Raw genomic sequence first — 23,698 nt, forward strand, 5'->3', positions numbered from 1 at the left:
AGATTTGAACAAAATGCTAAGATATAGAGACTTAATTGATAGACAGGGAAACTTAAAAACAATTGAAGAATTGGCAGAACAACATGAAAGTTGACTGGCTAACTTACCTTCAAATCAAAACTAAATACAATAAAGATACCAAATTATATGACATTGAAACAGAACCACACAAATTGGATAAAATTATTCAAAGCTCAGATAGAAAGATGATAGGGAGAATATATAAATTTCTCCTGAAGTATAAAATGGAAGAGGAAATTGTGAAAGAACAAATGATAAAATGGGCGCAGAACTTTGGATATAATATTGAATTAGACAAATGGGAAAAATTTTGGGGAACAAACTTAAAAATGACACTCTCAATTGCATACAAGGAAAACCAGTACAAAATGTTTTATAGATGGAATCTGGCACCAACAAGGTTAGCTAAAATATCAACAAATACCTCCCCAAAATGTTGGAAATGCGAGTCGATACATGGAACGTATTACCATTTATGGTGGACCTGTGAGGAGGTTAAAATTTTTTGGAAAAAGATCAAAAATTGGCTGGAGGCAATAACGGGAGTTAAAATAGAATGGAAACCGGGAATCTTTTTATTAGGAATAATGTCTGCGAAATACAAAAAAGAAATCCAGTATTTAATACTACATATAACTACGGCGGCAAGGATTGCCTTTGCCCATATATGGAAAAACAAACTAACTCCAAGTGAAGATGAAATAATAAGAAAGGTTATGGACTGTGCTGAAATGGACAAACTAACTAAAGAAATTCAGGGAAAAGAAGAATCAGAATTCTACCAGATATGGGATAAATGGTATAGGTCAGTGATGGCGAACCTATGGCACGCGTGCCACAGGTGGCATGCGGAGCCATTTGTCGGAGCACGCGAGGCGCTGCCCTGTCAGCTGGCCAGCGCACATGCACATGCTGGCCAGCTGAGTTCACCGTTTTTTAAAGCCATTTTTCGCCCTCCCGAGGCTCCAGAGGCTTTATAGGAGCCTGGGGAGGGCGAAAAGTGCCCCTCCCGGAGGCTTCAAGGACCATCCGGTTTGTGACTTCCGGTTTGACTTGGAGGGTCATTTTGAGCGCTCCAAAAGCGTCAGGGAAGCCTCCGGATGGTCCCTAAAGCCTTCGGAATGCTTAAAACAACCCTCCAAGCAAACCGGAAGTCACTTCCGGTTTGCTTGGAGGGTCGTTTTAAGCACTCCGAAGGCGTCAGGGAAGCCCCCGGACAGTCCCTGAAGCCTTCGGAACGCATAAAACGACCCTCCAAGCAAACCAGAAGTCACTTCCGGTTTGCTCGGAGGGTCGTTTTGAGCGCTCCGAAGGCGTCAGGGAAGCCCCCGGACGGTCCCTGAAGCCTTCGGAACGCATAAAACGACCCTCCAAGCAAACCGGAAGTCACCATGTAAAAATAGGGGGGAAGGGCTGTAGTGCGCGCATGCGCACTGGGAGGGTCACGCATTGCATTATGGGTGCGGCACGCCCGCACACAACCCCCCTGCGCTCCCCCCACTTCTGGCACGCGAGCCAAAAAAGGTTCGCCATCGCTGGTATAGGTGGATGGAGGAAAGAAACAAGAATCAATGAAGGAATGTAACAAAACTCAAAAATAATAGTTATGAGTAAAATAAGAAAGTTAAGAATGGTGAAACTCAAATAAAATACAATTGAATGGGAAATAATATAAGGTGAATGGTATCGATTGATAATTGCTACTAGAAAGAACAAGAACCTCCTGTTTGTATTGCACTGTGTAAATATGTTGTACGTCTAAGTTTTGTCTGTGTGTATTTTATATGTTTGTTAATAAAATATTTAAAAATTAAAAAGAAAAGAAAAGAAGATGAACTTCCTGCAGCTGGCATTCACATATAACTATAAGAAGGATTATGCATGATTATGATCAGAGCTATACTGATAATCCTCAAATTACAAATGTAATAGAGCCTGCCAATTACATTCGTAACCTGATAATTCATTAATTGGGTCATGTTAAATGAATGCAATCCCTCTGCTTTAGACAAAGCATTTGTTAATTGAATGCATAGGTTGTTAAGTGCACATGAGGTATCTGAGGGTGGGGAAGACCATGGGGGGAGGGGTAGTGGGCTAGCACAGCAGGGCCAGTGCCTAATAGACCATTATCAGGGAGGGGGAATAGGCAGGGGGAATGTTGAAGTGTGTCTCGTTGATCGTAAGGGTGAACAATTGCCATGGTACTGCAACATTCATGTCAGTATGTATGAGAGTTCATAACTGGCAAAGATGTGGTAACAAAGTCAGCCAATGAAGAGACATGGCAACTGAGTCAGCCAATGAGGGCTGTTTGGAAACTGAAACAGTATTTGCTGGAGACAGCTGGGAGCCTGGGCGTGGCTTAGCTCTGTAGCTCTCAGTCTGCTGAGCTCAAAACTAGTCTGCTGCTCTAAACCGAAACAGAAACTGTTCTCTGCCTGTGTTTTGCTTGTATTTGCTGCCACGTTGAAAACCTGCTATAATATAATGTGTTATATATAAAGAGAAGTTAATGAATCCTGCTGAATCAGTTACCTATGTGTACTTTCTGGATGTGATTGCTGCCACAAACTCTGACAATTCATAATGTCGGGACTGTCATAAGTACTTTTGGTGGGTTGTGTCATAACTTTGAACTAACACTAAATGTACTGTCATAACTCGAAAACTACCTTATTGCAATTATATGCATATCATGACATTTTCCACAATATTATCTTCTAATGCTACTGCTAGTCATGCTAGGCATTGAAAGTATTCAATATCATTGTAGCTATCAAATTTACCTGAAATAATCTCTCTGGGTACATGAGAAGAGAGGAACTTGATGTCAGTCAGAGGAGTAAGAATGGCTGCAGTGTTTCCCAGCATGCTCCCTAATCCCAGCAACAGCAACATGACAAAATACAGCACTGAATACAATTGTGAGAATTCCATATTTTTAATTGCTTCAGAATATACTATGAATGCTAGCCCGGTCCCTTGCACAGCCTGATTAAAAAAAGAGAGTGAAATTATTAAATAGAAGAATAAATTCAGTATTTTGCATACAAGAACCATTGGTTAAAGGAAAAATCATTTCCCCCCAGAGCCTAACCATTACCTTAACAATTGCCAAGTATTATTTAAAACCAGAGGAAAAAGAAAGTTGAGTTGAACTGAGTCTATGAATTAATTTATTACAAAGATGGTTTCACTTAGAGGACAAAAAAGGTTACAGAAGAATGGCTGCTGTATTTGACTATGATATAAATATTTTTGAATGTGGCTGAATTAAATAATGTGCTGAATGTTTGTAGTTTATATGTTTTCAAAAGAATATGAAATTGAAGTTCTTTTAACACTATTTCCTTGTAAGGGCCTATTTGCTTGTTTGATAGATATCCTATATTTCTGCTCTAGTACTATTCAAAGTGGCTATCAGATCTCAACCATTAAAAAAATTATAGGTAAGGAATAGCACTTTCAATTGAGCCTAAGAATGAATTGGAAGCGAATGAGAGCCATTTATTGCTTGTGTTTATATTCTAAGCCATTAGAGGAGATGATGCTGTATCTCTTCCATTACCTCTAGGAAGAAAAGTAATATATAAACTAAGAGATATAGATAGTCCTCAGTTAGCCGCCACAATTGGGATTGACATGGTTATTAAGTGAAGCAATTGCTATATGAAACTGACTGCTTACATTCCTACTTCCAATTTCCTTTGCTTTATAGATCTGCAGCTTGTAAATGTGGATTGGCCACAGTTATTTTTTTCATCACCAGTTTAACCAAGAATGATTGCTAAACTAGTCAGTCACTAAACACTTAATCTGCTAAACAAACAATCATGTTCAGCTGATCAAATCATAAGGGCTATTTCCCCAAACCCTAATTTCCAAACAAGCAGGCCACATCTTACTATGTACTGTATATCCAGTCCAAAATATCAAAATTAATCTCTATTCATTTATGTTTTATCTATCTAGCCATATATGGCTGCAAAATCCACATGACAACTAGATGGCAACAGTTACTCAAAAAATCTTAACTTAGTTGCCAATTATGGGTGATCTGTGTTTTTGTAGTTCAGAACAAATAGCACACGTCAATTAGGTAGTATGTTAGAATCCAATAATAGCCCTACTATTTACATTCAATCTAAATGATTTCAGTAAGTACTTCAGAGCTTGAGATGATGAGACACCATTCAGTGAAAATAGGGATTAGTTATGATCCAGATGTTGAAACAAAACAATAGTATGGGATTGTAGAAGAGGTGATGAAATGTAACAAGAGTATGGGATTGTGGAAGTGGCATTGATTCTAGATAGAAAGTTGCCTTGGACATTTTGCAAAATCTGATTTCTATGATATTTCTAACATTTTACCAACGCATATCTAGTACTATTGTAATGTCTATCAGAAATTATCTTTTGCTGCTGTGAGCATTGTAATATATAAAGAAAACAACACTGATTGTAAAATAACTGAAACATAGCATTAGGAAAAAGTCTTAATACTGTTGCTGTTACAACATCAGCTATAAGCCTCTTTTATCAACTTGATCCAGATTACCAGATGGGAAAACTATAATATAGCTTCAGGATTTTAAAATGAACACCCACCCAAAAATTTACCCTAACTTTAATGGTTTATCATTCATTCATTAACAACAATGTAGTAGGTAGTTACAGTTACTTAATCAACCTACTTCACACGATTGTTCTAGGTCCATTTTATTTATTATTTATAAATAATTTTAATTATTAGTATTAATTTAGCTGTTTACATGGAAATATAAACTGACTAAGAACTTAACTGCCTGAACAATTGCTAAGATTCAATGTGTCAATATCCAAACAGGAATATGCTTATGCTTAATATTGCTATGAAGATAAAAATGGAAAATTGACAATCATTTGAAGTAAGACTGAGACGTAATTGCTGACTTTCTCCAAGATGGCATGCTGAACAGTGAGCACTTTTTTTCTCTTCCACCAACAAACTGCTGAGTTTGCCAACAAAGTTTTGTCAACTTTACTCTCTAGAATCAAATGGGAAAAAGGAAGGAAGGACATAAGAAAACCTTTAGGCAATTGTACAGATTCAAAGGAAAGGGATCTTGAAGATTGCAATTCTCACTAAGGAACGATCAAAAGTTCAAGTCTTTTACCCTCATTACCATTCAATTGTTCGGGTTTTTTAAAGCATACCTTTGTTTAATTGCACTTTTCAAATTCCTATATTTTTTGATCTATACTTTTAAATAAACTAGTTCAAGATTCCCCACCTGCCCGGGGTATGCTCAATAGTGGACCATGAGCTATTTGCAACTCGACCACATGCACACATCCCCACTTGTGCGAGCAGTGGGCAAGTGAGTGCACATATGGTCCATTTATAGGAACAGCACAGAATAACAGCAGTTGCCAGCTACTCGTGTGGAATCATTTCCTCTCCCCTCCCCCACCCCCACTGGTCTGCAAAACTGGAAAGGGTTGAGGAATTCTGGACTAGTTGACTGCTAACCTATTTCACAACCCTTGCTGGATCTTTACAACTTTTTTCCTTGTTCTCTCATTGTTTGTCATTGAATTACAAAACAAAACATTGAATTACTTTCATTTTCTGTAAGGAAGCTGGTGAGAATTCCAATAATAAAAGTCACCCAATTGGACTTATACTTACATTCAGGGTAACATCAAAAAGCAGAAAATAACAGTGGGACTTGATTTGCAATTTGATGAATTGGAATATGATTTGTTGCTGCAAGATATGAAGAAGAAAGGACCTGCTCTAAAAATTCAGATCTGGCAAAAAGATTGACAAGGAAATGAGACTCCTGGCTCTGGGAAATAGGATGCAATTGTTGGGAAAGATCCCATTTAAAAATCTAAGGAATGGTTTTATTATCAAAAGTTAAAAAAAAAGATATTTGATCCTGTACAGATGAGAGATAAGGATGGGAGTGATTTGTAGTAGATAAGAAACAGTTGTAAACTTTCTATGAGCTAATTACAATAAAATAGTTAACAGAGAATTTTGAAGTTTAACGTGGTTGTTGATTAATATGTTAACTATTATTATAGCTAGATGTATAACCTGTCAGGTTGGTTGCAAATAGATATACAAGTTTATAAATCTTAGACTTGACTCACAAGGGGCGAAAACTATTATTGTTGCTATATATTTGTTAGTGCTCAACTAGGGAGATAATTTGCATTTTTGACTTTTGTCATTCTAATCCATCTTTTTTTTAAAGAATAATTTTTATTGAATGATTTAATCTTTAAAAACAGTAAAGAAGACACAAGAAAAAAGAAACAGAACATACATAACAATATACAGTAATTTTACAGCTTTCTATATTGGCATTCCTGCTTAGCTTTTATAATTCTCCCTTCTGCATTGCCTTCCTATTACTTTAACCTTGTCCTATAATGTAGCAAACGTAGTATTAACACTTATAATAATATTCATTATTGTATCAACATATATTTATATTCTCCATTTTCTGTTTTGGCTTCTGATTTCTAGCCACTTATACATTTTATTCCATACTTTATAGCAGTCCGATTCTTTCTTTTAGTTCTATTGTCATTTTATCCATTTCTGCGCATTCAAATATTTTACTGATTGTAGTTTCATCTGAGGGTGTATTGATTTTTTTCCAGTTTTGTGTGAATGCAGTCCTGGCTGCAGTGAGTATGTGTATGATTATGTATTGAGATTGTTTATCCATCTTTTGGTCTAGTAGTCCTAATAAGAATGGTTCCGGTTTAAGTTCTATTTTTCGCTCAGTAATTTCTCCATTTCTGAATTTTGCACCAGTACTTCCTTGTGATGGGGCATGTCCACCACATATGATAGAATGTTCGAGGCTTGTGGCTGCATCTCCAATATTTGGGGGATAAATTTGAGTACATTTTGGCCAATCTCGCTGGAAGCAAATGCCATCAATAAAACATTTTATTGAGATTTTCTTTGTAAGCTTCTGCCATCGTAAATTTATAATTTCTTTCCCATCGTTTATCTCATTTTTCTAACTATATTATGGCCAAAATTTCTTCCCCAGCTAATCATTGTCTCCTTTACAGTCTCTTCCTCCATTTTATATTTTAAAAGAAAATTACATAATCTAGTGATCATTTTTCCTCCTATTCCTAGAAATATTTTATCTAATTCCATTTGTTTCTCATGTATTCCATATTGTTCCCGATCTTTTTTAAATCTTGTTTTAATTTGAAGATAGGGCCACCATTCCATATTTATTCCTTGTGTTTTCAGATCTTGTACTGATTTTACTTCTCCTTTTTCATTTAAGAACTCTGCATATCTTACCATTTTAGTGAGATCTATAGTATTTGGAAATGTCATTGCCTCCATCATTGATAACTAATTGGAATTTTCAGGTAGTGGGGTTTTTTTATTTTTTCCCAGACCCTAAACAGGGCATCCCTTACTATATGCCTCTGGAAGTAGGAATGAGATTTATTCTTTCCCTCCCAGACGAAGCCATGCTAGCCTAGTTGGAGATTGTGTCCTTCTAGCATAAGGATTCTTTTATTTTTTTTAGTTGAATCCCGTCCTTGGGCCATGTCAGGGCTGCCGCCTGATAATCTGGGAGGCCAAAGCCCCCTTTGTTTCTAATATCTTGTAAATGTTTGCATTTAATACACGTTTTTTCCCTGACCAGATAAATTTGGAAACCATTTTATTTAGTTGTTTAGAAAAAAAATCTCTAATTTAATCGGTATTGTTTGAAAAAGATAAAGTAGTTTGGGTAGTACATTCTTTTTGATTGTTGAGATTCTGCCAATTAGTGATATCTGTAGTTTAGTCCAATTATCCAATTCTTTTTGTATCTGTCGTAGCAATTTGTTGTAGTTATCTTCTTTTATTGTAATACATTTTGTCGATAGCCATATTCCCAAATATTTAATTTTCTTGGCCCTTGAAATTCCCAGTTTCTCCTCCAAGTTTTTCATTTTGTCTTTAGGTTAAATTCTTAGTTAATATTTTAGTTCTCTCTTTTTTATTTTAAACCCTGCCACTTTACTGAATTGGTTTATATCTTGTAATAGTTTTAGTCCAGTTTCTAGGGGTTCCTCTATGATAAATGCTAGATCATCTGCACAGGCCTGTACTTTGTATTCCTAATCTTCAATCCCTTTATGTCCTTGTTTTGCCTAATTTGTAACAACAATGTCTCTATTGAGAGGATAAATAACAGGGGGGATAGAGGGCATCCCCGTCTTACCACTTTGGTTATGTTGAAACCTTCTGTTGCTTCCCCGTTTAGTATTATTTTTGCCCTCTGACTAGAATATATTACTGTGATCATCCCGATAAATTTCTCTCCAAAGTTCATTACTGCTAATTGATTTATAAGAAAATCCCAATTCAGCCCTAATACAGCTTTTTAATGTCTCTATTTAATTTAGTTTTATTTTTGTAAAATTTCCAATCCCCCCAAATTGGAAAAATACAAATTGGAGTTTGTATTTTAATTTTCTGCATTAATAAAAAAAGACTGAGAAATAATTAGTGATCCATGGTGAGTTTATGGCTAACTGAGGATTTAAACAAGGTCTTCCATTCTCAGTAGATCAGCCATTTCATATTCAAGGTACTGACCAAATTTCTTGACATCAACAAATGGTTTCATCATATTCTTTCTGGAAAAAAAGGAAGGAAGGAAGGACTCACAGTGTCTAGTTCAATTTCCAAACTGCAGTTCTTGATCTGTGGCAACACTTCTGCATATTTTCCAGGGTAAACAGATGCCAAATGCTGCTTCATATTCTCAAGGTTTTCTGTTGTTAATAAACCTTCTTTCAGATCAAAAACATTAGTCAACAGCAAGATCATCCTAAAAGGCAATTTTTAAAAAAATCTAATAAAACAAATAGCAGAATTCCCAAGCCTTTTACAACATTTGAGTTTTTTTAAAAAAAAGGGGGGGGGGAAGCAATTCAAGGAAGACAGAATTAAAGTTTATTTATCATAACAAAACAAAATATTATTAAATGTTAGACAATTATTAGCAGCACATTAGCTATGTTTACAAGTATTAAGATCCATTTTTCATGAGATTTCATACTTAGCTGTCATCATCTTATTTCAGAAACCTTTCTAAAACCTGATACCTTATAAATCATAAAAGAAACTTTCCTTTGTATGAATCAGGAATTATTAAAAAAAAAACCTAATTTCAGTAAACCATTTTTAAATGTGTATGTTGACTGAGCAGATTTAAAAGAAAATAATTGCATTAAAAACCAAGCTTACTTGTTTATGCAGCTTTCATAATTGAAAGTTGCTTTAAAGCCATAAATGGAGAATGTGACAATGCTGGCAAATATTGAGGTAGCACTATTTATTAAGGAAACAACGATGGCATGTCGCTCACAATTGTTGTTTGGCTCATTGTAGCTGGCAAATGCTATCAAACTACCAAAGCCCAGGCCAAGAGAGAAGAAGATTTGAGTAGCTGCATTAATCCAAGTCTTGGGGTTTGCTAGTTGCTCCAGCTGCAAGGCATAAATGATGAGAATTTTCAGAAAGTAGCTATATAAATCATATTACCTATAGCAATAGTCCAGAGGTTCCCATAAATTTATTTGTTTTTGTAGCATTTCAATGCTTGATTTACAATTGGCTTACAATTGATAGTCCTTGATGCGAAGGACTAAGATGCGACAACCTGAATTTGAAGTTCTGACAGTTGCCCTGCCCCCACAGTTATATTACCAAACTAGGCAGCATTTGTGGCCATTTATAGTGTTGAATGGTCACATCAGTGATGGGTTCCTACCAGTTTGGACCAGTTTTCCTGAACCAGTAGTGGTTTGGTGACCTAGTTCGCTGGAACCAGCAGTGACCCAGGCCTGCCATGCCCCTGAACCAGTTTTCCGGGTGCCACCATTTTAGTATTTGTTTCTGTGCATGCCCAGAACAATTTTTATTGTATTGTAGGAAGTTATCACCCGAGCCCTCCCCCAGAAAAATGAAATATCCTAGGAAATATTGAAAAGGCAGAATATTTATCTGGATGTGAAAAGAAACATGTTTCAAAAAGACAAGGTAACTCTCCCTGCAGCTTCCTGCCCCCATCTTTTATCCATAAGCCATTAAAGCCCGAGCCAGTCCCTTTACATAATAAAAGAGTTCTCCCCTTCAGCTCCAGGGGGATGGGAATTAAGGCATGATAATATAAGCCTTTACTCAACTGACCACATGGCATCTGAACTCAACCAAACCTGGATTCAAAACTCAGCCTAGAGGGTTGCCCTTGCATGGGCCCATGTAAGTCTGGCAACCAATCAGAATACATTTCTTACACAGGAACAGGAAACAGATAGTTGGAGCTGAACAGATTATAAAAAGCCCTGCAAGCCCTTCTTCAGCGCTTCTGTTCTCTGTTCTTCTCTTCTCTTCCCTTCTCCACAAACATTGAAGCATGTAATCACCTTTTCTGTTCAGGACTCAAGCCATGTGGTCCTGTCCACCATTAAAACCATCTTTCCAAGCAGCCTCCATGTCTCCAGTGTCTTTTTCCCCACTTGGAGCCGAACCCAGAAGGACATTTCTTCCAACAGTATATACAGGATGGATCAAGCGTGCACACAGCGCAGATAAAAGCACGCATACAGCATGGATCAAAGCACGCACACAGCACACATCAAGTGTGCACACAGCAAACCCACGAGCAAACCGGCAGTACTGACTGTGGGAACCCACCCCTGGGTCACATGACTGTGTTTTACAACAGTTTGGTAGAAAACTGGCATTTACTTCTGGTTTTTGGAAAAACTGCACCCATAGGAAACCTCTGGGTTGCTTAACAACATGGCATTTACTTAACAACCACAACTGCCACATTACAGTTGCTGTATCCACTTAATGACTGCTGCAAAAAAAGTAAAAATGGGTCAATTATGTGATCAACCTATTTTATGACTGTCACAACTTACAACCGTGAAGGGCAGACTTCATTTCGATTATAAATTGAGGACTACCTGTGATGAAAAATAATGCAGAATATTGGCTTAGCTTTAAACACAGCCATTTTCTCCAGTCTAATTAAATCCTATTTAAATTATTTTCTTAGAATTACTCAAAGTTTAATAGGATAATTATGGTTTTATTACTGCTAAAATAAAGTTGGTGTCAGGCATTTCAGTATCAGGGATGTTATCCTGCACCTGACTTCTTTTTCTGCAAGTATAATCAGCCTTTAAATTCAAAGTTATTGCCCCCTTGATAAATTTGTGGGAGATGAGCCAGAGAAGATTTGGGAAGGAAGGCAGAATTATATTGTATTATGGTGGATTGATTATTTTCCTGTTTACCCAGTTCTATAATCTATACTATAATTAAATATTGTGCACATATCATTCATATGTGTGTGTGCGTATGTGTATGTACATACATACATACACACACACACACATACACACAAACGCTCTATATAAGCTAAAATCTTTATATCAATGGTTACATGATCTCTGTAGGTGCCATATGCAAAGTAAATAATAAATAATTAAATATTCATCCCAGTATTCACTATATTCTAGTTTTATGTCATATGTATTTCAGGTAGTCCTCGGCATATAACCATTTGTTCAGTGACTATTCAGACTTATGACAATACAGAACAAAGAGACTTAAGACCAGAGGTGGGTTCCAGCAAGCCGCTACTGCCGGTTTGCTCAGGGACGTGCCATGTGTGTGCTTGATGCATGCAGTGCGTGTATGCGCAGTACAACAAAAATTGCTCTGCACATGTGCAGAAGCAAAAAACAAGATGGAGAGAGAATTCGTAGTTATAAGCACTGAGGAACACAGTCCACCTCGTCATCCATGTGTGAAGTTCCCAGAAGATGACCTAATTAATTTACGAGCCTCGAGACAAATTTCAAAACAAATCCATTCATTTATTAGGATCAACATTCTGGTGTGTACTCCTGCGGAGCCAAAACTGGCTTCCGCTTAATTGCATTTGAACTTTACCCCTCTATCTTCTCCCTTCTGTCATGCGTCATAGATCATATTCATGAACTAGCTTGTAGAAATATGAGATCCAACTCTGGCCGAAGGTATGCATGGAATCCTCCCTGGAATGCCAACCTGATAATAGTCATGGTAACGCTTTACAAGTTGACATCCGGCTTCCCTCACTTCCCGAAAGTGACCTGTGTGACACAAAGAAATTTGAGTACAGGTATATAATTTAGGGATGCGTTCCTCCCCCAGGCTTGCCTGGATTTTCTGCATGGAATTTTGCTATAAGACGATCAGCCTGGATATTCCTACTTTTTACCCAAGATGCCTCTGATAAGGGGTAGCCCTTCCACTTGATTAAGTATTGGAGTTGTCTCCTGTGCCACCTCGAATCAAGGACTTATTGAACTTCATAATGGGTTTGGCCCCCTATGACCACAGGGCCTGGAGGCTTCCAGGGTAGTGGTCTCAGAGTGGATCTGATCATGAGTTTTAAGAGGCTACTATGAAACCCTGGGTGTATCTTCCCCAGAAATCGAGGCAGTTTCAATTGCACTGTGACTCGGTTGATGATCTTTACTATGGGGAATGGTCCCATAAACTTTGGCCCCAGTTTCTTGCTAGGCAGTTTTAATCTCAAATATTTTGTGGAGAGGTAAACCTTCTTTCCCACCTGGAATAGCCATTGCAAAGACCGGTGTTTATCTGCCTGTTTCTTATAGGTTTGTGCTGCTTTAGCCAGTGCCTTTTTGACTGCTCTACCATGGCGTTCAGTCTCTCTGCTGCTCCATTGGTGCTCAGATGAAAAGTGGAACTAAAACCATGCGATAACCCAATGGGCCGCAGGAACTCCCTCTGGAACTTAGCCGTGAACTGGACCCCTCTGTCTGAAATAATTCTTCAAGGTACTCCATGCAGTTGGTAGATATGCTTCACAAACAGTTTAGCCAGCTGGTGAGCCGACAGTAGTCCACTACAGGGTATGAAGTGTGCCTGTTTGGAGAACAGGTCTATTACGGTCCAAATCACCGTATTTCCCCCACTTTTTGGCAACTCTACTATAAAGTCCATTGTGATCTCCTCCCATGGCCTCGTTGGCTCTGCTTACTGTTTGCAGCAGTCTGGGGGGTGGGGGGTTCTGGTCGTCTCTTCATTGTGGCACAGATGGTGCAACTTTTCACGTAACTATCCACATCTTTCTTTATGCCTTGTGCAGCCTGAGTTTATTAGGGCTTGAAAATACCTCAGTTTTCCTGTTTTTGGAGCTGTGAGGTATATTTGAAAAAGAAAAGTGTGAATCACTCACCATTGTGTTATTTTCTCCCTCGTCCTCGCTGTCATATGATTTGGGCAACTGGTTGTTGTTGCCTGGGGTTCCACCACTTTCGCCTGAGAGGGAAAGGGCTCTGCAGCCTGGAGGGCTTTCCCAGATGTGTTGGTGGTCTGTTTGGACCCTCGTTCTGGTCGTGCCCTGGGCGGTAGGTCTGGCCTTGGTTTTGGGGATGGGGTTGGGCATGCAGCTGCAAATGCATCTGTAGCATTTCAGTGGACTTCGAGGGAGGGCTGGTCTCAGGGCCTGGTCTCAGGGCCTGCTATGGTGCTGTGATTCCCTGCCGGCCGGGTGGTTTCGGGTCAGGTTGACCTCTCTCTTTTGTGTCCAGTTGCTTTCTTATGTCGTTGGTGCACAGCCCGCTGTTGACTCTTGTTGCTACTCGGAACCACTCAGAGAGTCGATTTGGGATGTCGCAGTATGCAGTTTGCTGCTTCATACAGAAGTTCATTGGCTATCAAAAGGCAACTGTGTGAGATGCTTTTACAATCTTTTTGACACGGTTGTGGAGTTTTTTGAAGACAAGAATGCTTTGCTCAGTGGTGAACTCAAAGAGATCAGGCATGACATTGCTTATTTATCAGAACTATTTGCAAAATTCAATGAAGTGAATTTGCAGTTGCAAGGAAATGAGGTCAATCTTATTAAGGCCAAATCTGTCATCTCTACGTTTATTTCAAAGTTAACTCTATTCAATTGCAATATAGGCCATCGCGAGCTATGCCAATTTCCGAGCTTGTCTGAGCTAGAAGAGAAAGGTGGGATACAAGATGATGATCTTCAAGTTTTTTGGGACCATTTGTACATGCTGCATAAAGATATGTCTGAGCGATATCAGGATCTTCTTTTGATGAAAATTCCAGATTGGGTGATAAATCCATTTTCAGATACTGAGGAAGATGGGGTAGTGGAGGAACATCTCATAGAGCTGCAAAATGACATTGAGCTGAAGCCAAAGTTTAAGAAATCGTACCAAGAGTTTTGGTTACAGAAAGAAAATTCTGATCGCTATCCTGCACTATGGACAGTGGTTAAGAAGCTCCTTGTTGCATTTCCAACATCATATTTGGTGGAACGTGGCTTCAGTGTGGTCACCCAACTTCTCTCCAAGCAAAGAAATCGACTCCAGATTACTGAACGTCATGATTTAAGACTCCTGCTAAGTGACTTAAAACCAGGCATTGGGAAACTGGTATCACTTCATCAAGCCCATCCATCACATTAAGAATTTACTGAACAGTGAAGTAGTTACTAAATTTTACTGAGTTTACTAAGTTACTAGTTACTAAGGTTCTTGATAAATGACTATCAGACTTTGAAAACCTGGTATCACTGGATCATGTTCAACAATTTTGTTGAATTAACATTAACTAAAAAGGTTTTTAAATTGGATTTTGAATAAATGTGCAATTAATTGCTACAGTTTTGAATTTTACTGTTACTATCTTCCTTCCGTCGTGCAAACCGCCCAGTCATATGACCCCCCCGACATGCCCATCAAGCCATGCCCACAGAACCGGTAGTAAAAAAAATTGAATTCCACCACTGGGTGGGGGGCACTGAGGATCAGTTTGTAGCACCAAGGGGGTGGTGGACTGAAAACGTTTGGGAACCACTGCTCTAGATCCTCTGCGATGGTATTCACCATGGCTCTGGGGGTGAGTAGAGGTGCCCATAGCGTTCTAGGTGGTTACCAGCTGAATCAAGAAATAGAGCTAGCTGGTCTGAGTCTCCGTCAAACTTCCCCCTGAATTGGGTGGGTCGTTCAGCCCTACCCCTCCAACCTCCTGTTGACCTCTGTATGCTTGCACCTGATATGGCTGGTCTTCTTCTTCACCCCTAGTTTGGAGAGAGGGAGGGGGTTGCCTGCTCTTGGTAGCCTGCCTGCTGAATGGGAGAGGCACTGGTTGCCGTTTTGGGCTTCTTCTCCTTCTATCGGGTGGGGGAGGGGGACTGCGCTCCAGTCTGCATCTCCTCCCTTCAATAGGATCAGATGTACCTCCCCTCTCTTTTGGGCGGCATGATGGCCCCTCATCATGAAGGGTGGCCCGGGCAAAATCCTCCCTTATTTGCTCTATTGCACTTCCCAGGGATTCCATCTGGGGCTTTGGGAGCCTGGCTTGTTTCCAGTCCCACCTCCAGTCCACCCTTGCCAGTTTGCTTGAGACTCTTCCCTGTATCTGGGAATTGGGGTAAGGGAACTCTACTTCAGTTGCCTTAGGGACTAATTTCCACCAGTACTCATCCTTTCTTGCTTCTGCTGCTGGGAAAGACATCGCTGCGTGGAAGTCTGGAGCTCTGAAGTCGGGGGCTGGCTGACTTACTTCAGCTGAAATCAGGCTTTCTTCCGATAATCCACCTTCTCCCATGGTTGCCTGATTTTCCCTCCAAGCACTCCAACGATTGGGAAGTGACTGAAGAGCCCAGGATTCAGGAAGCCCAGAAATCTTGATAGACTTTAAAAGTCAGTTTTGGCTCTCTGTGAAGTTCCCAGAAGATGACCTAATTAATTTACGAGCCTCGAGACAAAGTTCAAAAGAAATCCATTCATTTATTAGGATCAACATTCTGGCATGTACTCCTGCGGAGCCAAAACTGGCTACCGCTTAATTGCGTTCACCCCTCTATCTCCTCCTATCTGTCATGCGTCATAGATCATATTCATGAACTAGGTTGTAGAAATATGAGAGCCAACTCTGGCCGAAAGTATGCATGGAATCCTCCCTTGAATGCCAATCTTTACAAGTTGACATCATGGAGATAAAATTTGCAGCATCTGTTTGTTTCCTGCTAGAATTCCTAACAGAGGTTGGTGGTCAGTCACAATTTGGAAATGTCGGCTGTAAATATAATTGACCATGCAATATTGGAATTCAACATGATGCAAACACAAGTAGTAGAACAAAGTCAAACTAGAGTCTTGGACTTTAAGAAAGCTAATTTCAATAAACTTAGAGAGAGCTTGGGAAAAATTCCATGGATGAGAATCCTCAAGGGGAAAACAACTCAAGAAGCTTGGGAAATTTTGAAAAACGAGATTACAAAAACCCAGTCTAGCACAATACCAATGAAGAAGAAAAATAACAGCTCCCAAAAGAAACCAGCATGGCTGCATAAAGAACTATCTGACAAACTGAAAGACAAAAAAGGTAAGTATAAAAAGTGGAAGGAGGGGGACATAACTAAGGCAGAATATCAGCAAATAGCCCGAGCCTGTAAAGATGAAGTGAGGAAAGCTAAGGCTCACAATGAAGAAAGGCTTGCCACAAAAGTAAAAAATAACAAAAAAAGCTTCTTACAACATGTTAAAAACAAGAAAAAAGTTAAGGAAACAATTGGTCCATTGCTAGGAGAAAGTGGCAAAAAGGTGACAAGCAACAGGGAGAAAGCAGAACTATTTAACTCATGTTTTGCATCTGTCTTTACACAAAGGGATAAAACAGTCCAACCTATCAAAAGCAGCACCACAAAAATCAGATTAGGAACACAAATTGAAATAGGGAAGAAAATGGTAAGTGAGCACCTGTCTACCCTAGACGAGTTCAAATCACCAGGACCGGATGGATTACACCCCAGGGTTCTGAAGGAACTAGCAGACGAGATCTCAGAAACACTGAATTATATCTTTCAGAGATCCTGGAGCACCAGGGAACTACCAGAGGACTGGAAAAGAGCTGATGTGGTTCCCATCTTCAAAAAAGGGAAAAAATTAGATCCAAGAAACTACAGACCTATCAGCCTGACCTCAATACCAGGAAAGATTCTGGAAAAAATAATCAAGCAACGAATTTGCGAACACCTAGAAGCAAACAAAGTAATAGCCAAAAGCCAACATGGATTTGTCAAAAACAGATCATGCCAGAGTAATCTTATTGCATTCTTTGATAATGTGACAAAATTAGTGGACCAGAGGAATGCCGTTGATATAGTTTACTTGGACTTCAGTAAGGCTTTTGATAAGGTAGACCCTAACCTACTACTAGATAAAGTAGAAGAATGTGGGTTAGACAGCATCACCACCAGATGGATTCGTAACTGGCTGACCAACTGCACTCAGCGTGTAGTTCTGAATGGAACTGCATCTGCTTGGAGGGAAGTATGCAGTGGAGTACCCCAAGGCTCTGTTTTAGGCCCAGTACTCTTCAACATCTTCATCAATGATTTGGATGAGGGAATAAATGGGGAACTCATCAAATTTGCAGATGACACCAAGCTGGCAGGAATAGCCAACACTCCAGAAGATAGGCTTAAGATACAGAAGGATCTTGACAAACTTGAACATTGGGCACTATCTAATAAAATGAAATTCAATGGTGAAAAGAGTAAGGTTCTACATTTAGGCAACAAAAATGGAATGCACAGGTACAGTATAGATACCTTGCTCAGTAGTAGTAACTGTGAAAGGGATCTTGGAGTCCTAGTGGACAACCATTTAAATATGAGCCAGCAGTGTGCAGCAGCTGCCAAAAAAGCCAACACAGTCCTAGGCTGCATCAACAGAGGGATAGAATTAAGAGCACGTGAAGTGTTAATACCACTTTATAATGCCTTGGTAAGGCCACACTTGGAATACTGCATTCAATTCTGGTCGCCACGATGTAAAAAAGATGTGGAGACTCTAGAAAGAGTGCAGAGAAGAGCAACAAAGATGATTAGGGGACTGGAGACTAAAACATATGAAGAACGGTTGCAGAAACTGGGTATGTTTAGCTTAAGAGAAAGAAGGACTAGGGGAGACATGATAGCAGTGTTCCAATATCTCAGGGGTTGCCACAAAGAAGAGGGAGTCAAACTATTCTCCAAGGCACCTGAGGGTAGAACAAGAAGCAATGGGTGGAAACTAATCAAGGAGAGAAGCAACTTAGAACTGAGGAGAAATTTCCTGCCAGTTAGAACAATTAATCAGTGGAACAGCTTGCCTCCAGAAGTTGTGAATGCCCCAACACTGGAAGTCTTTAAGAAGATGTTTGATAGCCATTTGTCTGAAATGGTGTAGGGTTTCCTGCCTAGGCAGGGGGTTGGACTAGAAGACCTCCAAGGTCCCTTCCAACTCTACTATTGTATTGTATTGTATTAATTGTGAAATCTCTTTACGCCAGCAACTATAGCCAGGGCTTCTTTATCCAACTGGCTATAGTTGCACTCTGCAGTAGCCAGTATTCTTGAGTAAAATGCAATGGGTGCCTCGAGACCGTCTGGCAGAATGTGGCTAAGCACTCAGAACATGTGTGGGTGTCCCAAACAGGCAAACAGTTATCTTTGCAATAATCTTTATTCACAACTGCAACAATATAACTGACATAGTGTCTTGACTCAACAGTAACAATAACAGAGTTAACTGCCTCCATCTGACAGTTCCATTTTATAGCCTGCTGTCAAATGGTCAACCAATCAGGAGCCGGCTCCATTCTAATGGCAGGAACGGATCTAACTGGCTTCAGTATGCAGTATTAACCACTACAACAAACTGGCTCTTATATGTCATGCTACTTCGTATAAAAAGTACATTTAGGCAATACATTACAAAAATCTCAACTTCAATTTTATTGGACATCAATGGAGCAGAATCATTTGTGTATGTATGCATTTGAAGAGACAAATTAACAAATTGGTTTATCCTTTTTAAACCAATATGTTTCTATAGGATCACCTACCATATTTCCCTGAACTCTTTCAACTCTACATCCCTCCATATTAAATCTCTAGTTACTATTATAATATCTGGGACCACCTTTAATTGACTAGCTATCCAATAATTTCTAATATTTGGAAGACCTAGCCCACCCTTTTTTAATGGTTCATACCATAATGCTTTATTAATTCTTCCTCTCTTACCTCCATTACAATATACTTCCAGCAGCCTCCAGCAGCCTCTGTATTTGCTTTTTGATCCAAGAATTTAATTGGGATCATCCAGAACAAAAAAATAATAATTTTTGATAAAACTTTCATTTTTATCATTGCAATTCTTCTAAACCATGATAATTTTACTTTCTCATATTATCTATTTTATCTGTTATAGATTTCTTTAATTTTTCATAATTTATTTTCTTTAACTCTGGAATATTTTTGAGGATGTCAATACCTAAATATTTAATACTATCTATTTTTCATTTATATTTCCCTTTCAATATCTCCACTTCTTGTTTACTATGGTTATATAACATCATTTCTGATTTTCCCCAGTTTATTTGTAATCCACTATATTTCCCAAATTCATTAAAGTGTAACTATATTCTCTCTATAGTAACTACAAATTTTGAAATGTTAATAATGTATCATCTGCAAATAAATTTATTTTAGTTTTCTTCTGTACTCCAATTCCTTCAATGAATGAATCTTCCCTAATTGAATTTGCCAAAACCTCCATCAATAATGCAAATAGAACGGGGGATAAAGAGTAACCCTCTTTTTCTTCCCCTGCTTAAAGTTACTGTTTCTTTTTTAAAAAAACAATTTTTATTTGTTTTTGAATAACAAACATAAAAATAAAAAAACTCATCTTCCATTACAAATTGTAGAAAGTGTGTCAATTGGTTACAGTATTTCCATGTATCTCTTCCATAGTCACCACCTGCTTTTCATATCAAATCGCAAATTTTAAATTCATTATATTCATGTATATCACAATGATTATATCTCAACCTTAATTTGACTATAATTGTTTTTACATCCTTTTATATATAATATTCAAAATCTAGAATAGGATTATATGATAACATTCCATTAAATCATCCTAAAATCATCCAATCACAATACATCTTTATAACATATTCTAGATAAAGCTTTTAAACCTCCTCTCATAATCTCCATATATTGTTTATATAAAATTTCATATTATCAAACTGATATATCTATATGTATTGTTATCATTTTTAATCATTATTTAACTATAGCTATTGTTGCTTCATTTTATACATACTACTAGTAAACTAAATTTAGTTTACTTTTTATTATACATTTTCATTGCATCAACCTGTAGCCTTCCAGCAATAGTACGGTCTTATATCTCTTGCCATTTGTAGTATTAATGTTCTAATTATTTTCCTAATAAATCTTGTATAAACCTCCCTTGGCAACATGTTGTTCCTTTCATATCTCACAAAAGCTTGAAATACAACACCTGCTCTTTCCATCAGCTTATCTTTGGTTATCGCTAGTGCTTCTATCAAGATCTCTCTCCTTATCTCTGTCTATTTTTCTCTCTTTTCTTCTTCTGTGCTTTGAAGTCTGGGGTAGAGTTCCAATCCACCCATCTCCCCTTTCCATATTCTGCTCTTGCCATTACCAACCACACTCATTTTGTTGTCAGTATCCACAGTTTTCTTATCTCTTTGCTCATTTTTTCCCTTTCATCTTTTGAACTCTATTCTCCACTTTCTTCATTTGGTAAACATCCTCAGTTTCTCCATCATATTTTTTGTTTTGTATTCCATATTCTCCAATCTCTTTTCAACTTTCTCTGTCACAACTAATAGATTTTGAACTTCAAACATAATCATTTGCAATGTTACAGCTTCTTTTTCCTGCTGGGCCATTCTTTCAATTTTGCAGATACTGCCACTATAGGGTTCAAGGCTATTTTAATAAACTTCATACAGGTTATCCTTATTATCTTTCAAGTCAAAATGTTGTCTTCCCTCCAATAGTTAGTGGTAGAACTTCCAAAAGACACCTGTATAAACAACTTGTACTCTTCCTATTATCACTGTCAGTAAACAAGCTGAAAGAACACTGAATCTCAAGTGATCAAAGAGAAAGAAGAAAAAACAATGTATCCAGCCTCCAGCCTCTAAGTGGCAGTGTAACTGCTTTTCCTCCTGTTGTTACAACCCTCTTTATAATCCTTCTTATTTTCTTCTTTATAATCCAAGCTTAAGAAAGAAAAGAAAAACCTTAAATGGAGATCAAAAACAATCCAATCAAATCAAGCATTATAAAAAAGGAGAATTTTAATCTATAGGTATAAACAAAAGTGAAAAAAAGAAGAATTAATCCATTCAGTTTAAAAAATAGGGAGCCCCTGCAAAAGTTCTATCAGTGAAAAAAAAAAGAAATTAGAAACTGGATAACACACTAAGTTCAATGCAGATCAATCTCGTCGCCTACAGTCTTCTGTCTTCAATCTTAACGTAACTTACATTTTTTTTCTTGGGTAGTCTCCTCCTCTAATAATAAAATTTCCTCACCAATTCAACACACTTTCTCTTTCTGATTTCTTCTCGTTCCAGAGTGTCCCAACTTCAGCAGCTTCATTAGTTGCGTTTCTGTCACCAGAAAAAAAGGCTATTCCTGGATCTTTCAGGGACTTTGCGGTGTCCCTAAGATCAGCAGGAGATGCCCTTCTCAATCACCATCTCTGCGGGATGGTTTAGGTCCAAATGGACCGTCCAGCAGCAGAAATTCGACTGCAATCAAGATCGCACGTCATGCCATCGCAACGTCAGCTCTCTCTAAAGTTACTGTTTCTATAATACCATCATTTATGGCTATACCCACTTTATTCTCTGAATATAGTTGATTTATCACATGTCTAATTCCCCCCAAACCTAACTTCTCTATTAATATCTTTAATGTAGGCACAATCAAAGGCCATAAATACATCTAATGCTAATACACCTGCCTTTAATTTTTGATTCTTTATATAATAACATGTTTAATATCCTTCTACTATATCTGACATTTGTCAGCCTCTTATAAATCCACACTGGTCATTTTTAATATAATTCTCTATAAATATATTCAATCTAGTTGCCAATATTGCTGTAAAAATCTTAGCGTCCAGATTAATAAGTGATATTGGTCTATATGATCCTAGGTTTGTATAAGCTTTACCTGGTTTCGCTGTCAGTATTATCAAGGATTGCTTCTAGGAACATGGAACATTTTCCCCTTCCATTAATTTATTAACTATTATCTTCATCTTTGGCACCAATAGCCCTTTGAAATTTTTGTAATATTCTACATCTAATCCAGCTAACCCTGGTGCCTTCCTATTTTCAATTTATTAATAACATCCACTATTTCCTTTTCTTCTATTTGTGATTCCATAATTTCTTTATTATTTTCTTGAATTTTGCAATTTAAATTCTTCTTTATATATGCCTGACTTTCATTCACATATGTCATTTCCCTTATATAGCTTTTCTTTTTTTTTAAAAAAGTTGTTTTTATTTTTAATATCATACATACATTTACAGGTATACATTCACATAGTTATTATTCTTATTGTATTTTAACCTTTTTAAACATTCATTTTTCCATATAAGAAATTAAGATATATAATCAAGATTTGCTTTGCTTATTATCATCCTGATACACCTATTTTACTTTACTACCACCCTACTTTTCTTTCCTTTTCTGCCTCCCTTCTCTACTTTCTTCTTTCCTCCTCTCCTTTCCCTTTCCTTCTTCCCCTTCCTCTCCCCTACACCTCTCTTTCTCTTCCCTCCCCTTCCCTCTCTCCTTCTCTTTCTATCCCTTTCCTCTCCTTCCCTCTTTCTTCTTTCCCCCTCCTTTCCTCTCTTCTCTCCTCCTCTCCTCTTCCTCTCTTCCTTTCCTTTTCTATTGTTGTGGTTGCCTATTTTCTTCTTCCGTGTGATGTATTTTTGGGATGATATTCCAGCAAACCCGGTTCAAACTTTATATTTGGCATTTTACATTCCCTTTTCCTCATTATATTTTCCAATCTGTTTTTTACCTATGTCTCATTCTTTGGATGTATACTTATATATCAGTACTTTACTGCTTCTCTATTTTCCCCCTGTTCCCCCCCTTTTCATTTAATAGTGTATCATCTGAGTTTCTATTTCTCTCTCTTGCTTTCTTTTCCACATTCTTATTCATATTCTTTCTCTAACCAATCATAAAATCTTCCCCACGTTCTCAGTTAACCTATTCATTTCTGCACAGTCCAAGATTTTTTTTATTATCTCTCGTTCCAAAGGGATCTTACCTGCTTTCCAATTTTGTGCAAATACGATTTTCACTGCCATTGTTATGTGTATGATCAAATATGTATCTTCTTTATTGTATTTCTCTGGTAAGATACTCAATAAAAATATCTCTGGTCTTAACTCTATACTTTGATGTAACATTTTTTTAAACCAAGTTCTTATTTTAATCCAATAATTCTTTGCGTCTGCACATGTCTACCATACGTGATAATACGAACCTGGAAGTTGTTGACATTTCTCTGATTTACCTTTAAATATCTTTGCTAATCTTCCTGGTGGCATGTGCCATGTATAAAACATTTTATACAAATGTTATTTATACGCTGTTGACATAGTTAATTTATAATTCCTTTCCCATAATGGCTGCCATTTTTCTAGCTCAATCGTATAACCTTT

General features: G+C 37.9%; 1 protein-coding gene across 2 annotated transcripts in view; it reads right to left on the bottom strand.

Annotated features, from left to right (window-relative positions):
- SLC6A20 (solute carrier family 6 member 20) overlaps positions 1–23,698 on the bottom strand; it is a 71,018-nt gene that overhangs the window by 4,103 nt on the left and 43,217 nt on the right. For both annotated transcript variants that reach the window (XM_081971291.1, XM_081971290.1), the window contains exons 6-8: positions 9,302–9,543; positions 8,720–8,882; positions 2,811–3,015 (exon numbers count right to left, since the gene is read on the bottom strand). In XM_081971291.1, coding sequence (XP_081827417.1) covers positions 2,811–3,015; positions 8,720–8,882; positions 9,302–9,543 — 610 coding nt within the window. The remainder of the gene's footprint in view (positions 1–2,810; positions 3,016–8,719; positions 8,883–9,301; positions 9,544–23,698) is intronic.

This window comes from Natrix helvetica (genome assembly GCF_964273705.1).
Source record: "Natrix helvetica genome assembly, chromosome: Z".
Taxonomy (NCBI): domain Eukaryota; kingdom Metazoa; phylum Chordata; class Lepidosauria; order Squamata; family Natricidae; genus Natrix; species Natrix helvetica.